This window comes from Lepidochelys kempii, chromosome 5 (genome assembly GCF_965140265.1).
Source record: "Lepidochelys kempii isolate rLepKem1 chromosome 5, rLepKem1.hap2, whole genome shotgun sequence".
NCBI classification, from domain to species: Eukaryota; Metazoa; Chordata; order Testudines; family Cheloniidae; genus Lepidochelys; species Lepidochelys kempii.
The window spans coordinates 109,891,476-109,910,747 of record NC_133260.1 but is presented as its reverse complement, the minus strand read 5'-3'; the positions used below and the strand labels follow the sequence as shown (position 1 = coordinate 109,910,747).

General features: G+C 43.9%; 1 protein-coding gene across 6 annotated transcripts in view; it reads left to right on the top strand.

Moving 5' to 3' along the window:
- TTC39B (tetratricopeptide repeat domain 39B) overlaps nt 1–19,272 on the top strand; it is a 183,368-nt gene that overhangs the window by 25,586 nt on the left and 138,510 nt on the right. For 3 of the 6 annotated variants that reach the window (XM_073345448.1, XM_073345447.1, XM_073345442.1), the window contains exon 1: nt 13,578–13,822. In XM_073345448.1, the coding sequence (XP_073201549.1) occupies nt 13,778–13,822 (45 nt within the window). In that variant the 5' untranslated portion in view covers nt 13,578–13,777. Of the gene's footprint in view, nt 1–6,016; nt 6,251–13,577; nt 13,823–19,272 lie in introns of those variants that run through there. The other 3 variants (XM_073345444.1, XM_073345443.1, XM_073345446.1) reach the window with 2 other exon arrangements.

Sequence of the window (19,272 nt, the reverse complement as noted above, 5' to 3'; positions counted from 1 at the left end):
GCCAGCAAAACTTCCCCAAACTTGTCAAGGTTCAGTGAACTGGGACAAGACTTGGTCTAATCTGTCTCACCATCACCACAATAGTTGAAGCTGACAGGGAGATAGGTGGGGATAGAAGCAGCATGGATGGTCTTAGAAGGTCTGAAGAGGAAAGCAGTTGTGTTTGAGGGGGAATGGAAGGGTCTCACAAGACACATGGGCACAGAGATACTGCTATAGAAAGGGGGTTCGAAGTTCACCTGTTTCAATACAAAACAGACAAGTTTCACAGGTTAGCGCCAGTTTCATTTGGAATTTTTGTTCACAAAAATCTGAAATTGCAACTAGAACTCAAAGAACAGCACAATTTGTGGTTTGTGAACTGTTGCCAGTTGAAGTCCCCGATTTTGATTCATAGACATAGGTGTTGACTCTGTGGGTGCTCCGGGGCTGGAGCACCCATGGAAAAAAATAGTGGGTGCTCAGCACTCACTGGCCATGGCTCATCAGCTGATGGGGGGGGGGGTTGCCGCCTCCACCGCCCAACAGCGGTTTGGCAGCTGGGAGAGGACGGAGAGCAGCAGGTGGAGGGGGTAGAGTCGGGGCAGGAAGAGGTGGAGCAAAGGCAGGGTGGAGTGAGGGCAGGGCCTTAGGGGAGGGGCAGAGCAGGAGCTGGAAGAGGCAGAGTAAAGGCAGAGCCTTGGGGGAAGGGGTGGAGTGGGGGCGGGTCCTTGGCTGACGTGGGGGTTAAGCACCCCCCCCCAGGGACAAGGAAAAGTCTGCGCCTGTGTCCATAGAAACTGCAGACCAAATCTAGTGCCCCTGCACTGTTCTAATACTAATGTTTGCTGTTTGTAAGGCAATACAATAAGTCTGTAAAAGTCAGTGTTATTGTTTACATTCTGAGGGTAGAGAGGATGCCTGTTTTGGGAAAGTGGCCCTACAAATTCTCTCCCAGTATTTCCAGTAATGTTACTTCTCAGCCATCCTCCTGTGAAACTTTTACTGCTGCCTAGCCTGTCAGGGCCAAACCCAGGTCCTGTACCAAGCGAGGGTAAATAGACTTGGCACAGGGGGATGGGAGTTCCATGATAGTTGCAAGAATTAGGGAATCCCTGCATCTCCTCAAGCTACAGAAGCAGAGCATCTCTGCAACTTCTACTGCAGTCTTGGAAGTGCAGTAACCTTCATAGATTCTGCACAATCCTCCGTGGCAAGAGGGATTGGTTGGTGGATTGGGCCAGTCATGGGAACCGCAAGTCCCACATCTATTCTACTCCTCTTCGGTGCACAAGGAACCCTGAGGATCCCTGCACTAGCTTCCCACAGCCTGCTTCTTCTCATGGCACTTGTTCTCCTGCTTATCAGGTCTTCCATGTATCCATGGTCAAGACATTGGATTAGGCATCAGAATTATTGGGATTTTATTTCTTGCTCTGTCACAGACTTCTTGTGTGTCTTGCTCAAATTCCCTTACTGGTAACCTGTGCTTCACTTTCCCTATCTGTAAAATGGGGGTAATAATAATTCTGCTCGCAGAGGTTTTGAACCGCGGCCACTGGGAGCCTGTGGATGGTCAATGTCAGCAAAATGTCTCACGGCCCGCAATCAGATTACCCTCATGGGCCGCATGCAGCCTGCTTGCTGCAGGTTGCCCACCACTGAATGAAAGTATGTAAAGTGCTTAGATACTATGGTCACAAGGACCACAGGAAATCATATACATAAAGTAAACAGTATTTAAAATACCCATGGATTTGGGAGAGATGGGACAGGATGCAGTCGGATTTTCCCCAAGAGTGCAGTTCTTTGGAGACTATATATTAGGGGTACTTCAGTTAATGTAGCTAAACTAATATATTTTTGAGTGTGAAATATCTTGTCTTGTTAATAATTTGCCATAAATAATCACAAGATGCTGAATGGCTTGTGGATGTTCATCCTGAGAGTTAATGCCATTTAAAAATTAACAATGGAAGTTATTTAGGATAAATCAGAATGTAAATACTCTCTGGCATGTAGAACTCGTGGAATATTTCTATCACAATACTTTATTGAAAACTTTGAAAGAGAGCAGAAAATTAACATATCAAAGTCGCTTCTAAGATGCCAAAATGCTTTCCCTGTTTGTCAGCTGGATAACATTTCTGGGCATCCCTGACTGATTGATTTGCAAGGTACTAATAGGCAACATCCATTCCAGGCTCCCTTTGCCTCATCACAGTAGAGACTATGTGCCCTATCCTTTTACAAAGTCTGCTGTGTTCCATTAAATACTTAAGAACATAAGAACAGCCATACTGGGTCAGACCAAAGGTCCATCTAGCCCAGCATCCTGTCTTCCGACAATGGCCAATGTCAGGTGTCCAGAGGGAATGAACAGAATAGGTAATCATCAAGTGAACCATCCCCTGTCACCCATTTCCCAGCTTCTAGCAAACAAACTAGGAATACTATCCCTTCCCATCCTGTCTAATAGCCATTGATGGACCTACCCTCCATGAACTTATCTAGTTCTTTTTTGAACCCTGTTATAGTCTTGACTTTCACAACATCCTCTGACAAGGAGTTCCACAGGTTGACTGTGCATTGTGTGAAGAAATACTTCCTTTTGTTTGTTTTAAACCTGCTGCCTATTTCATTTGGTGACCCCTAGTTCTTGTGTTATGAGAAGGAGTAAATAACACTTCCTTATTTACTTTCTCCACACCACTCATTATTTTATAGACCTCTATTATATCTCCCCTTCGTCATCTCTTTTCCAAGCTGAAAAGTCACAATCTTATTAATCTCTCCTCATATGGAAGCCGTTCCATACCCCTAATCATTTTGTAGCCCTTTTTTTATTTTTTTCCAATTCCAATATATCTTTTTTGAGATGGGATGACCACATCTGCACGCAGTATTCAAGATATGGGTGTACCATGGATTTATATAGAGGCAATATGATATTTTCTGTCCTATTATCTATCCCTTTCTTAATGATTCCCAACATTCTGTTTGCTTTTTTCACTGCTGCTGCACATTGAGTGGATGTTTTCAGAGAACTATCCACAACGACTCCAAGATCTCTTTCTTGAGTGGTAACAGCTAATTTAGACCCCATCATTTTATATGTATAGTTGGGATTATGTTTTCCAATGTGCATTACTTTGCATTTATCAACATTGAATTTCATCTGCCATTTTGTTGTCCAGTCACCCAGTTTTGAGAGATCCTTTTGTAGCTCTTCTCAGTCTATTTGGGACTTAACTATCTTGAGTAGTTTTGTATCATCTGCAAATTTTGCCACCTCGCTGTTTACCCCTTTTTCTGATCATTTATGAATATGTTGAATAGGACCGGGCCCAGTACAGACCCCTGGAGGACACTACTATTTACTTCTCTCCATTCTGAAAACTGACCATTTATTCCTACCCTTTTGTTTCCTATCTTTTAACCAGTTACCAATCCACAAGAGGACCTTCCCTCTTATTCCATGACAGCCTATATTGCTTAAGAGCCTTTGGTGAGGGACCTTGTCAAAGGCTTTCTGAAAATCTAAGTACACTATAACCACTGGATCCCCCTTGGTCCACACGCTTGTCAACCCCCTCAAAAATTCTAGTAAATTGGTGAGGCATGATTTCCCTTTACGAAAACAAAAAAGGTGTATATATTTCTTATACACCATATCATCACACTCCTCCATATCATTAGAAACTTGTCTCACCTTCCCAGTTAGTCTGGACTCTGAGGGGCAAAGATTCCTAAACATAAGCAAGAGATCCTCATGCTGCTTGGCATGGGTCAGCCCTAAAAGACCAATGGAGTTGCTTATTATAGAAGCTTATAATACTTTTTTAAATCTAAGACTATAACTCATTTGTATATGAATGTTTCCTGTTTTCTCCTTGTAAATAACTCTCTTTTCTTTTCTTAGTTAATAAATCTTTACACTGTCTACATTAGCACTTTTATCAGTAAAACTTTTGTTGATCGGGGTGGGAAAAAACCCAGACCAACATAAGTTTCACCAACTAAAATGCCGGTGTGGACAGTGCTGTTAGCGGAAGATGCTCTTCTGCCGACATAGCTACTGCCACTCATTGGGGGTGGTTTAATTATGCTGACAGGAAAGCTCTCCTGGCATAAAGCAGCTACACGGAGACCTTACAGTGTTGCAGCTGCAGAAGTACAGCTGTGCCGCTGTAAGGGTTGTAGTGTAGACATAGCCTTAGTTTATTACAGGATTGGCTACAGGCATTGTATTTGTTTGAGATCTGAGAACAATTGAGCTGGGATAAATGACTGGTCCTTTGGGACTGGGAGTAACCTGAATATTGTTGTGATTTTTGGTGTAAGGTGACTATCTATCCAGCTGGCCTAGGTGAAAAGATAGACTGCAATGCCCAAAGGGATTGTCCGTTCTAGTGCTTTAGAAAGTTCACACTTGTTACTGTAATCTAATTATAGAACATGCAACCAGTTTGGGGTTTCTGCCCTGCTTTTTGACAGTCTGCCCGGAATTTGGCACTCATGGTTGACAGCATGACAGGGTCACCCAATGAAGTTATTAGGCAGCAGGTTTAAAACAAACATGAAGAAGTACTTTCTCATACAATACACAGTCAATCTGTGGAACTCATTGCCAGGGGGTCGTTGTGAAGATCAAAAGTATAACTCAGTTCAAAAAAGAATTTGATAAGTTCATGGAGGATAGGTCCATCAGTGGCTATTAGCCAAGATGGTGAGGAATGCAATCCCATGTTCTGGGTGTCCCTAAATCTCTGACTGCCAGATGCTGGAACTGGATGGCAGGGAATGGATCACTTGATAATTGACCTGTTCTGTTCATTCCCTCTGAAGTATCTGGCAGTAGCCACTGTCAGAAGACAGAATGCTGGGCTAGCTGGACCATAGGTCTGACCCAGTATGGTCATTCTTATGTTCTCATTGAACTTTATTGAATTAAGTGAAAACTTATTGAATTAGGGTTAATGCCATTGTGGTAAAGTGTATTAAAAATGTAAAATGTGTATGTGTTGTGGCATTGCATGTACCTTCTCTAATACAGAAGGGGGACATTTATGAACCTCCTCTGTTTTTAGCCTTTGAAGCCACCCTCTTGGGGAGATATGCATGTACTAGTTCCAACTGGATTCTCCAGAGACCAACAGGCAAAGAAAATACTTTGGATGTTTTTACCTGACACAGGGCCTTCTTCCTGATCCAGCAAATGGACAAGGAATCCTGGTCCAGGGAGGACCCCACTTCTTATGGGGGAAGGACTTGGGCTACTGAGGCCTCATAAGATTGTGTGCTTGTTCTGAGTGGAAGCTTGTAACCGCAAAAGAAACCACTTGGGTGGGGTGGTACCTGGTAAGGTTATTAGGATGCATGTGGGTTCTTTTATTGTTTTTAATATGTTTAATGCTTTTTACCTTAAGAATAAAGTCAGCTTGCTTAGAAAGAACTGTGTGATAACTTTAATCTGTAACAATGACACTGTTATCAGACTCTGAAAGTGAAGAGAAAGCAAGCAGGTCTGTTTAGGCAGAGTATCTTTGCTGAGCAATACACAGTGAAGGCAGGGAACTGTTTATCCTGGGAATACCCCAGTCAGAAGGGAGAGAAATGCATGTCTCTGTCCAGAAAGGCAACAGCTTAGAGGAGATGGAAGTGGATAGTAGGCACCCTCGCTGAACCATGGAAGGAAAATACAAGTATAGTTGCCCTGAACTGCGACGGGCCCTTTAAGTCTTTTTAAATAAATTAGTATTTGAGTCTCTTGTTTTTTCAGACCTTCTAGCTAATAAAGGGCTGGATATATTTAAAACTCATGGAAAATTATTTGAATAGGTGATTTTAAAATAGGTTGTAATTAAGCAAAGTTATCAATGATTGTTGTTTATAGCTGTTATAATGAGTCAGGGCTGGTACAACAGCTCAAGCCATTCTTAAGTAGAGTCATTAATTCTACTGGCTGAAATGAAAGATTGAAATGAGTGGAAATGTACACATGCACCAAGAGTTTTCATTGTTATCCTTTGTACAGACAGAGAACATGCATTGGATTGGCTCCATACCCTTGGATCTAAGTCACTGGGCTGTATCCTGTTCCCCTGCTGCAGTCTTGTATTGTTGGGTCTTGTCAGAGGCTGCAGAGCACAGATACTGCTATATTTCTCCAGCGGCAGAGTCTTTACTCTCTCTCCCACAAGGAGCATGTGATGGTATCAGGCCTGTCACCAAAGAGAGCCTCTTTTGAAAATGGTAACAAAATGATCAGGTAAGAGATGCTCCCACACATCCATTCTGCAGGATTTTCTTTGTCTACAAGAAGCTTATGTTCAAAATATATAAGATTTGAACAGAGAATTTTGGAACACCTAAAAAATTAATAATAGTGTTATGAAAAGAAACAGGCTTCCTAAAATATGAATTAAGAACCTATGGCAAGAAATCCTCTGTTTGTATGCTATTGCCACCTGACTGGTGGCATGGAAGTTATATCCATAGAGATTAATGGTAATTCCATTATGGAAAGTGGAGCATTTTTTCATTCATGTGAAATTTTGGGTCTGGTTTTTGTCTTGTTTCCATTCAGGCATTTTCATTCCTTGATGATGTGGGAGACTGTGCATCCATCTTCTCAGATTGCTCTGTTCAAAACATACTGTATGAGAGAGGACAAAACAAAACCAGGAGGCAGAGATGAAATAGCTATTTCCTCTCAAGCATTTTATTATTATTGTTTTTACTTTTTGAAGTGCTATACAGAAAATTTCCATCAGGTGATGTCAGCCTAGTTTTCCTTTTCTTTATTTCATTTTCTTTGGATACAAACAGTACAACAAAACAAGCAACAAACATACCTGAAAAGGATTTAGTGAAATAAATATGTTGTTTTAAAGATCCTGTCAACTCCACTCACTAGAGAATTTGCAGATAAACGTCTCCCTTTTATGAAGCTAATAAAAACATCACATGAGAAAGGCCAGTATTAGTTTCTAGTGGGAATCAAAGGGATTCTCATTCTCTGCTGCCTTTTGCTTTATGTAGTCTTTCATTCCTGTGCAGAATGGCGATGAGACAATTTGAAATGTTAGGGCTTGTCTACACTGGCATTTTACAGTGCTGCAACTTTCTTGCTCAGGGGTGTGAAAAAACACTCCTCTGAGCGCTGTAACGTGGCAGTGTAGACAGTGCTGGGAAGTACGCCCCTCGTGGAGGTGGGTTTGAGTCTCAACCATGTCCTCAAATTGTGTGTGTGGTGTACTAACCTTATCTTTGTCATAGTGTTTGAGACAGTATCTTAGCTGCAAATATTAATTCAAAAGGCAGCATGGGCAGTGTAATTTTACTTTTATGTAATTAAGAAATATTTACTCCACAGAACGGCTTGACTGTAGTATTCCTGCACTTTCACAGACACTAATGTCCCGTAGCATTCCATTAGGACTGAAATCTGATTTGTATTGTATTGATGATCATAAAGAAGGAAATGAAACAATTGTATGGGACACTTTTTTCCACACATGTAAACTATCATTTTTAAACATATGGAATAGATCTTAATTGAAGTATACATTATAGCAACAATGAAATCTCAGTGAAATAACTCACAGAAGATCATTTGTTCTAGTTGAAGCCAATTTTGACAAAATTTTTAATTTGTTTATGTTGGCCCCAGCCTATTACTCCCCTTTGCAAATAAACGAGGAAATACAATTTCACACTTTATTCTTCCCAGTTTGGTAGCCTTGTATAAGGGTTTGTTTACAGTGGGAAAATAAGGCCTTGTCTACACTCAAACTTAGGTTAACATAGCTTCGACACTCAGGAGTGTGAAAAATCCACACACTCTGAACACTGTAGTTATGCTTATCTAACCCCCAGTGTAGACACAGCTAGGTCGATGGAAGAATGCTTCTGTCAAGCTACTTACAGTCACTTGGGAGGTGGAATTCCTACAGTAACGGAAAATCTCTTCCATTGCTGTAGTCTGCGTCTACACTACAGGGATACCGCAGCATACTGTGGCACTATAGTTATGCCGCTGTAGCATTTTAAAATGTGTTAGCTAATATGTTCTGTTTGACACATTTTTAAACACCACATAGCACATAGTGTAGACAAAGGCAATGGTGTCTATGAAGGTGTTGGTTGGTTGTGGTTAATCCCAGATGAAGATTGTCTTTGTCTAGGTAAGTCCTAATTGGTGTTTACAAATGCTACCATGTTTCAAAACATCACTTGTGTTTCCAGTTTATGGGAAATGTTTGGGAAGACTATTGAAAGAGGAAGGTAGCGGACAAAGGAGCATAACACTAAAAGTTATCCAGCAGGCAACCATTAGAAAATGCAGCTGAAATGTCCTGAAATGAGTTTTACAAGCAATTTTTACTATGCTAAATCATACTTGTTTCACCATACAGATTCAAAAAGAGTTTCCATATCTGGTCATAAATTATTTATTGAGCAGCAACAGTCTGCTCAATCTTTTACAAAATATAGAGGAAGGCTGTCCCTTCCCCAAAATTCTTACAGTCAAAGGGCCTGATTCTGTACTCACATTGAGGAGCACTGACTCATGGAAGTAGGCCCACTGAAATCAATGGAATTATTTGTGTGATTAAATTAATGAAGCATGAAGTAGAGAATATAAAAGTCTGACATAACGTACACTTCAGCAGAAGGTAGGTTTATCACGTTAGTGCAGTGCTGGGTTTTTTGAAGTGTTTAATTTCTAAATAAATATTAGTACTTTGTGTGGCTTACTAATGCTTCAGGGAAAAGAGTCTGTTTTGAGGCAAGACTTGAAAGAGGAGTTTGTAAACATCTCCAGTATTGGAAAACAAGTGAGACTAGGCATGAGGTGAGAGCATGGAAGAAGTCACAGAGGTGAGAGTGGGGAGAAGCTACAAAAGGGGTGACTAGGCACAAAGAGCAGAGGAAAAAGAGGACTGTAGAGTTGTGCTTGGTGTGAAAGGTTGGAGGAAACTGAAGAGGGAAGTGATATGGTGTATTGTGTGTACAAACCTTACATGGGGTCAGGGAGGGAAGGGGTTAATGCTCTACAGGAGCTGTGGTAGACTCCTCCCTTTAACATCTGCTAGAAATCAATCCCTGCCCACTAGAATCAAAGGAAAAAGAAATAAGAATGAAGGAGCAGGCTTACTAAGTGGTGGGATAATTCTCTTGTTATGCCTGGGAGGATATGTATTAGGTATTTGAAAATAAAAATCTTCCTGGAAGAGAGAGAATCAGTGAGGCTTCCAGGAGGTGAAGGGACTTGGTAATGGGGAAGACTGGCCAGTATCCCTAAGACAAGGGAAAATCTAGAGATCGGTTGATTCCCCCCCGCTCCTCTTCTGCTAGGGACCTATGAACTGTATACAAGCCTAGTAAATGTGAGAGACTGTTAAGACATCCCTGAGGGATTGGGCAAGTCTAGGAATGTAAGAATTTTTGTCCCTTTGAAACTGATGCCCTACTTTGTCTAGCTTAAGGTGCTGATCTTCTGTTGATTCCCTAAGAGTACTATTTTGACAGGAGTTTTTTCCTATCTTGTTCTAAATTGAGTTTTTCTGTGGTTCCTGTTAGCTATTTCCTGATAAAGTACCTGCACATGTGGGCAGTGTGATGACTAATGCAAGCTTGCAATTTATTGGATCTAATAATAGCAATGTCTTCAAAACTTGGCTATCCTATTAAGAATTTGATCTGTTGTTCAGTGTTAGGTATTGACTTAATCAAAAGATGACTGACCTTGCTTCAAGGTAGTTCTAATGCACCATTTGCACTGAATGAGGGAGATGCTGCCTTGTATACGTGTAGGCCTAAGTTTTCAAATACAGTTAGGGACTTGGAGTGTGTCAATCTTGAGGTGACTAACCTGAGGTACTATAAAGAAGCCCCCTTTCAAGTTCACTCAGGTTGCTTACCCAAAATCATTTACTTTTCAAAATGTAGGTTGCACAAGAACTTTGCATGCACACAAGCTGGGAATGCATGTTTGTATGGGTAAAAATGCTAGCTACTGTATTCAGAAGCTGCAATAATATTCTAACACTAAGGAGGCTCATGCTAGTCAGCACATTAATAACAGGATGTGACACTCCCAACAGTGGCACAAGAGTGTGAGTACCAACCTCAGGGCAGACTGTTTAAAAAAGCAGAACTCACAACCAATTTGAGATTTGTGCCCTGAACTAAAATTTCACTAACTAGCTGCAGCAAGTGCAAACTCCTCAGGCACTTTAATAGCTTTAACATAGAGTCATAGACAGTCCCCTTGGATTCTCCATCTATCTTGCTATGCAAGTCTCTGTGATAGATGGCCCTTAAGACAAGGAATCACAGCAATATTCAGGTTACTCCTAGCCCTAAAAGGTCAGTTGTGCCTTAGATCTCACACCACGGACAAAGCTTGTAACCAATCCTGTAATAAATCATATGAAGATTTATTAAATAGAGAAAATTACAGAATTATTTACAAGGCTAAAGCAAGTGAATGTAGAAACATGAATGAGTTAGTCTTAGGATTTAAAAGGTAATGGAGGCTTTTATAATCAGCAGGTTCTGTTTGTTCTTTAGGGATAACCCCAGGCTAACCAAAGCAATGAAAGCCCACCTCCTCAGAAAGCAGCCCATGGAAGCTGGGAAAAGTCAGAGCTTCTGAACCAATAAAAAGCCAAGGATCTTTTCCCCAAAAGGGAGATGGTGTAAAAGACTGAGGGGAAAAATGTTGCTGACTCTCCCAATCTTCAGATGGGGAACCCTGGGGGGGAAATTGAGGGCTCAGCCAGAGCTCTCAGCTTATCCTCAGTAAATGCCAGTTTCTGCTCATACCAGGCACCCCAAACTGTGCATACTCCCTTAGAAAAATTTGTGGGGCAGGAGGAAAGATGAGAATGCTAGGCCAGAGATACTCCTTGCTAGAGCAGGAGCCAAGTTCTTAAGAAGAAAAGAAACAATGAGTAATCTGGGTAATGTTGAGGCATCCTCATGTGTAGACTTTTAATCCTCCTTGTGCAGAAACCCGATGGTTTTGAAGGGATCTATATGCTTTTGTTTTCTGCACCCCTCTCTTCTTTTCCAAATGGGGTAATTAAATACTGTAATCCTAACTACTATGTTGGCCCTTCTGTAGGGGGACTCATTCATTGTGGGTGGGGAAGTGAGGGAAGATGGCCTTGTGGGATCTGGTATACTGCTTGTAGTAATTACTTAGTCAGTTCCTCCTTACAGTTTTCTTCCTTTTCTTTCTCCATGATAGTATTCTTACCCCATTAGGGGTGAACTATGGGCCTTCTGTATCTAACTGTGTTTTGTTGGCCCTTTAGATTGTAACCCTTCTTCTCATTTGAGTAAGGGGGTTACTCCATCTGTAAAAAGGGGATACAAATTGTTTAGTTATGAGAAGTAACTAATGTAAAGGCAAAAAGTACTCTGCATACGAAGTGTAACAAGTTTAGGTGGAGCTGGGAAAGGCCTACCAATTAGCACATGGCGCTGAAAAGTTGTGTGCACTGACTCAACTGGAAGGCATGTATGGGCCTGCAAACTGCATCTATAGAGTAAAATAGCACTCTGTGTTTTTCAGATCTGTCCTAGAGAGCTATACTGGTATAGATGGGTTTTCACTGGCAACTTGATGCAAAAGCTTTCTTGCGGAAGACTATATAAGAGCAGCTGGCAGTTTACTTATCCATCCATACTGTCATACCTGTGTATAGCTGAATCTAAGAAAAGATATCAGATTATAGTTAAATCTGAAAGGCATTGGGGGATGGGGAAGGGAGAAGATGACAGCCACGGTCTCCACTGCTTATGAAAACAAAAGGTAACAGAACTCTTTGAAGCCCAACTGGCAGGGATGGGGGGTCATGCAACAGGGAAGTGCTCATTTTAGGGCTGTACTTCTCTGTCTACCCCTTCTCCCCCAATACTTTTTGTGAACTCTGCTTTATCTAGCTTGGGATGGGCTAGGAGTAGACAGATCTCATCTCTCTGGGATGTTGCTGCCTGCCTACTTTTGACTGCTGAGGACCTGAGCCTTCTGGGTGGTGAGTGGCTTTTCCATACATCCTCTGTTCCCATTGACAGAGGGTTGAGGGACGTCTGCTCTTGCAGTCTGCTCTGCAGGGAGTTGCAGATGCTCAAAACATCTTGAGATTTGGCCCCTTGTGGGAGAGTCTACCAAGTAGTCCTGCTAATGAACCATTTTAGATATGGTTTGGTTAACAGCAAGCATTCAGTCATGAGTCAGGCAGCAACATGAAACTCAGAACAACTTAATCTTATTTGCCTTGTGGTTATTTAACTGTAAGAGTTAAAAGCTTTTCTCTGCAATCATGAGAGCTAGAATTTTTTTTAAAGAGTGAAATTCTCATGAAATTACCTGGTTATAAGAAAATCACCAAATACTCCAAGACTCATGATTGCCAAGAGTTGACAATACTAGACTTACATGTACATGTTACTTGCATGTGCACAGCCCCTTAGAGTTCACTGCAAGATTGGGGTCTGAATAAGGACATTAAAATTTTGGACCATGGAAAGAGGAAGTTTTCAATCCCCAAAACCAGTAAAAAATACTTCCATTAGTTTGTCGTCTCCTCCGCCCCCCATATTCTAATAGAAGCAGCAGTCACTGATTTATTTTAAACAAGCATCCCAAACATTTTATCATTGGAGGAGTGAATAAGTGCCTGAAAGTGAATGATCACGAGCTAGTCTATTTTAATTGTCCACAGGGAAGTTCCACCAGTAAACAAGGCAGACTTTAGAAATTCTTTGGGTTGTAAGAGCTCTGTGTAAGCTTGAAAGCTTGTCTCTCACCAGCAGAAGTTGGTCCAGTGAAAGATCTTACCTCACCCAATTCTTCTTTCTAGGATCCTGGGAGGGACACTGCTACAACACTGCATACGCTAATATGCAAACTCATTTTATCGGTATGCAAATTGCAATATGTTACCGTTATCCCTTCTTGAACTGCTGTTTTACCTCACAGGGAACTGCTTTTTAAAATAGACGATGTTGTTCAACCTGGCTTATCTTTCTTTTCTCCTGACCTTTCTGACCCTTTCGGATACAGTTTGGGGGCTACAATCATGAGCGCCAGCAACTTCATTTTCATTTTAAAACGAAAGCTACTTGGCGTGCAGTCGTCAGTATCTTGCAGACTGAGGCTTAAAAAACCGCCCCGAGGCTCAGACCCGTGGTGATAAAATCAGGCGAGCTGGCGGCGTGGCTGCAGTTGTTGCCGCAGGGGACAGAGCTGCAGCACGGGGAGGCGAGGCGCTCGCCCGTGGCGGCTGGCTGGGCTGTGTGATTTGCAGGCTGGCTGCTGAAGTGGGGACATGGGTGGCCCTCCGGGGACAGGTGCTGGCGGCTAAGCCCGGCGCGGGGCGGGGGAGGGGAACGACCTGGCGCCCGCAGGGGGAAAGCTCCATCCGCGGAGCAAAGTACTCAAAGCAACAGCGTCCCCCCTGTGGGAGGGACTTGGCATGCAAATGAGGAGGCGGGTCCCAAAGGTAGGGCATGAGAGGGGCCAAGCCACAGGAGGCTGCCGGGCGTGGGCTATGCAAATGAGGGGGCGGGACAGGGCCGTGGGAGCGGCTCCCTCTTCCCCGCTGGGCCGGCGAAGGGTGGCCGCGGACTCTACGCCGGCGATCGCAGGGAAGGGGGCAGCGGGCAGCGCCTGGCGCGAGAGTGAAGCGGCCGCGGAGGGAGGCGCCGCCGCCAGCCAGCCAGCCGGCCGGCCGGCCGTTGAGAGAAGCCGGCGGCCCCGCGCGCGGGCAGCGCGAACATGGCGTGCGCGGGCAGCGCAGCGGAGGAGGGCGCTGGCGAGGAGGTAACCCGGCCCGGCGAGTAGGGTTCCCCGGGGCTCCGCGCCCCCCGCCCCGAGCGGGGTCCGGCCCCGCGCCCCCAGCCGCTGCCCTGGGCGGCCGGCCGGCGGGCAGGGCGCGGCCAACAGGTGGGGAGAGCGCGGGCAGGAGGCGCCCTGAGGCGGGGGGAGGCCCGCCGACGTCGGCGGCCCCTTTGGCCCGGGGAGTCCTGAGCGGGGAAGCCGCGAGCTGGCAGCCCCGGGGGAGCGCGGCGCTGCTCCGCGACCTGCCCCTGCTCCGGAGGGGCTGTTAAGACGCTCGGTCTCCCCCGTCCGCCTCCCTCTATCCATCCCTGCGGCCGCTTCCCCTCTCCCCGCGTTCGTCCTGCTCTCTCCCCCCGGGGATGTGGCGCTTCCTCTGGCGGCTCCGTAGGGCGCTGCGGGTAACGAGGCGGCGGCTGGGTCGGCGCCTCTGTCAGTGGCCGTGGTCGGCGCCATAGAATCGCTGTCAAGCGGGAGCGCGAGCCGGAGAGAGGGAGTCGGGGAAACGAAACTTGATGCTGAAACGGACACTACCTGCGTTTCGCTGCCCCTGTCATTCTCTGTAGGCGGCTGAGAGGGACGTGGGCAAACAATACCACTTCTGTCTGAGTCACGCACCTAGTTTTGTTATAAGCGGTAACTTTCCTCCTCTCCTGTTTTTAGGTCTGTTGGCTAGTGAAACTGACTATTCAGAGTAATGATAATTTGCACAGACTTTCCTGTTTTCGGAGCATCTGGGAGCTACAGAGAGTAACGTTGCAAACCAAGAAATAAATAAATGCAACAATTGGCAGGGCTACTCCATAACAGTTGTAGTACCGGCTTTCAACTCTTTTATAACTTACAGTCTAGTCGGTTTACTCTTTAAAGGTACTAAGTGGGTACAGGGAAAATAAGAGGGGAGTGGGGATCTTCCCTATTAATCCTGAGTATTATGTCTTTCATCAGAGAGTGTTTACTAATTTAATGTTCATGCTGTTTTTGTGAAAACATGAAGTATGAACATATAAGAATAGGTGTTGAGGGAGCTGCTGGAATCTCCTGGTTCAGGACAGCGCTGCATTGGTTTTCATTTGGCTCACATTTTGAGGGCTAGAAACAACTTCAAAACAAACACAAAACTGAAGTTCTAGAGCATAGTTCTGTAACCAGGGGTGGATTTGGTGTGACGGGGGGCGGACACTGAATTCTCACCTTGGACTTCTCTGCTTTTAGCCTTTGTTTCAAATTTTTGTTTCCTGTCTTGCTGTGGTTTGCACTCTGTCTCCTTGGTTCTGTTATTCTCCCTTCTTTTTGCAGTACTACTTAAGTCTCCCTGTCAGTCAGTGGTTGGCTCATGCCCTGAAGTAAGGAGGAATTTATTTTATCTTGTGTGATACTAGGTGTTCTCATCTAAATAAATGTCTAACTTTTTGATTTCTGCTAAGCTCTTTGGTCCAATGATATTTCATGGCAGGCCAATTATGAGTTGTATTTTTAAACAAGCACTTTCTTGCGTTAGTTTTAAACATATTGCCTTTCAATTTAATTGAGTACCCTACTCTATTCCTATGGTTTATACTGTTCTTTGGATAGCCACCTCTCAACTAAATAGTCTGAATTTTTTTCACACTCTTCAGACAGCCTCTCCAGTGTTCTGATTACTTTATTTCCTGTTTCTGGACTTCTGTGTCTTCTGTATCTTCTGTTGAGATTATGAAACACTATTCCAGGTGAGGATGTGCCATTTTCTTCTAATATTTTTCTATTCCAGTCTTTAAACATTCCAATATTAACTACTTTTTTGTGATTTCCACTGACTTTCAGCAAAAGCTTTAACTGAACTATCTACAAGGGTGCCCAAGTTAGCTTTCTGTGTGGTTAATTCCTTTCAGTCCTCCTGAATTCCAGCTTAAACTTTGATAATACTTCATGTTCCTTTCTATTGGCTTCACTTTCATTTTCTGAAGTATGCCTATCTAGTGTAACCTCTTGACTTTTGCCATTCAACCATACTCTTTGTCCTCCCCCAACCCCTTGCCTGCCTTGTACTCAGCCTACTTCCTTGTGACTGTTGTGGTATGAGTATTTCAAGGCAGTTCTGCTAGGGAAGCACAGATGAGCCTTCTTATAAAGGGGAAGGGAGCTTGGGTAAATGTGTACCTATGTTGTTCCTTATAAGCATTTTTTACATTTCATTGCCCAAGATCTCCTCTTCCTCCTTTCCCCATTTGAAAATGGTATCTGTCCCATCTGCAAGTTTAGAAAACAAAGGCACTGATGTTTAACTGCTTGCTTAAGTTTTAAAATGTTAGAAAATTAGTATGACAAAGTGGTTGAGGTAATATCTTTTATTGGACCAACTTCTGTTGGTGAGAGAGACAAGCTTTCAAAAGGTGTGTAAGCTCAAAAACTTCTCTCACCAACAGAAAGTGGTCCAATAAAAGATATTACCTAACCCACCTTGTCTAATATCCTGGAACCAACACAGTTATAACACACAATATAGAAAAATAGTAGGATAGTCAGAATTACATAATCTACTTAAGATCAGTGTCCTCAGTTTCGATAGAGGTGGAAGAAAGATGGCATCCACTTTTCCATTCTTTGGCTCATTGGATTAGGCTGCTGGGACCACTTGGAGTTCTTTGTTCCCCTGAATAGGGCTGTCCCTCTCATCCTCTTCAGCAACCTTGCTGAAACTTTCATGGAGGTACTCTGCAATCCTCTCCCAAACATTTCTGGGAATGGTGGCCTTGTTTCTCTCCTGTTGCAGGGGAACTTTCCCCTACGCGTGCTGCTGTGAACTGTGCTATCACAGGATTAACCACAATGCACAACATGTTTTGTAACATGAATGAAACATCGTAGTATGTTTTTAATACCTAAATGTGAATGTTTGTTTATTTGGTGTTTTTAAAGTACGTCACCCCTTTAAAGTGCTGCTAAAATGTTTTTACCATGTGCTGTTCTCTGTTTCTTTGCATATGTAGGGGCCACTCTGACCTGCTGAGTCAGGCAATTAACAGTTAATTTGTAGTCCCTAGCCCAGGCTTCCTGGCTAGGGTGGACAGTACTCAGTCAGGTTTCAGAGTAGCAGCCATGTTAGTCTGTATCCGCAAAAAGAAAGAGTACTTGTGGCACCTTAGAGACTAACACATTTATTTGAGGATAAGCTTTTGTGAGCTACAGTTCACTTCATAGGATGCATGCAGTGGAAAATACAGTGGGGAAATTTTATATACACAGAGAACATGAAACAATGGGTGTTACCATCACTCTTGTTAGAGAACATGAAACAATGGGTGTTACCATACACGCTGTAACAAGAGTGATGGTAACACCCATTGTTTCATGTTCTCTGTGTATATAAAATCTCCCCACTGTATTTTCCACTGCATGCATCCGATGAAGTGAGCTGTAGCTCACAAAAGCTTATCCTCAAATAAATGTGTTAGTCTCTAAGGTGCCACAAGTACTCTTTTTCTTTTTACTCTCAGTCAATGGCTCTGGCCCTCCAGGCAGGACAGAGCAATAGCAATCAGATAGTTGTTAGCCTAGCTTTCTGGCTAAGGCAGACAGCAAACACAGTCAATGGTTCTGGCCTTCCAGGTGGGGCAGAAAAGTAGGCAATTAAGCAGTCTGTAGCCTCACCTCCTGGCTAAGGCAGACAGCACATACAGTCTAGGGGCTTGGGTTGGGGTTGACAGGAGGAGTTAGGGGGATCCAAGCCCACTCTACTTCACCAGGTCCTAGCCCAGGGCCCCTGTCAGTGGCAGGGGATCCCACCATTGGGTCAGCAAGGATCCTGCCAAAACACATTGACTCATACTGCAACAGCACAACCTGACCAAGGTCTGGTTCCCCTGGGCTACTTCCTACTCTAGTCCATTCGTGTGGGTCTGTAGCTTGCAGGTCCTCAGTGTCCTTGGGGTAAGTGGTGTGCGGCAATCCCAGCAGCTCCTCTCAGCCTCCTCCAAGGGCAGGGTGTCTCAGCTCAGGGTCTAGTCCACAGTCCTACAGAAGGCTAAAGACATCTGTCTCATTCATTGTCTCCAGGCCAACTGAGCTGTGTACATTCAACAGCTGCTAGTTGAATCTTTCTTTAGTGCTGTGAAGATGGGGAGTGTACAGCTTCAGGAGCCAGGGAAGCAAAGGGTAGGCTGGGTTCCCTGGATCACTATTTCAACCTTTCAGCCTTGTCAATGGGAATGCACCAGTTGGGGAAGAACAGTATCTCTGCTTGCAGCTTTTGGAAAAGTTCTGTGTTCTTAAAGATGTAAGCATCATGTACTTTCCCTGACTAGCCCACATGGTCATTGAAGTACCCTCACTGATTCACTAGGACTTGCATAACGATGGAAAAATACCTATCTATGTACTTGCTAGCAAGGTGGGATGGTGCCAGAATAAGGCTGTGTGTACTGTTTATGCCCCAGTTTGGGCACCCCATTGCTGAAAATCCATCTTCTCTTTCCTGCACATTGCCTAAAGTCTCAGTCGTGGGCAGTAGGATATGCTTAATGGCCTTGCACACTTGGATTTTTGAACTCCAAAGTGAGTAGCCTCTGACCGATAGCAATCCAGCATTGTGTGACTGCCAGTTGCTTCTCCACTGCCAAAGCAGTTGTCCGTCTGGTTTCCTTGCTCTGAATGCTGAGGTGGGCACAGAACACAGATTGAGGAATGTGGCCTTTCTCATCTGAAAGTTCTTCACTATTGCTATGATCCCTATGGTGCAATCCCATTTATCTGTGCTTGTATCTTGGGCCCAGAAGTGACAATCCACCATGGATAGCTATTCCAGGAATGCCAGCAGCAACATGCTATTTTTATTCACTATGTCCATTAGTATCCAGTCATTGTGGTTGAACGTCACCTCTTCATCCTCCTCGCACTCGCTGTTGTAGTAATACTCATTGAAGGTACGCAAGTACAATAGAATTACACATGCTGTATTAACAACAGTTATAAGAATTGTGCTGAGCTGTGCAAGGTCCATGCTTCTGCTAGAGAAATGGCAGAGACCAAAAAGCAACATACAGTACTGTGGGAGTTTTAAAAAAGATGCAAAAATTATGGGATAGAACAAGCACTATGCTATGTTGAAAGTAGTATTGTGGGAATCCCTGGGCAAATTGCTGGTTTTCCAGAAAGCAATGGGAAAATATCCCATAAGACTTTGTACCATATGGGGTTGCGCAGCACCTTGGGATACCTCCCTATGTGCTCTGCAGTTTTCATCAACCCAACCACTCGTGCAGTAGCGCCAATGCAAGCAGCCCAATGTACGCGCACATCCAGGCAATATCTAAAAGTCAGTGGCTATATGCCGACGGAACTTGCATTAACCAAACTTTGTAGTGTAGGCATGGCCTCAGAGTTCAGGAATACAGATGGAAAATGCACTTCAGAGTTTTTGGACTTATTTGTTAGTGAAGGCTAAAGTTTGCAAA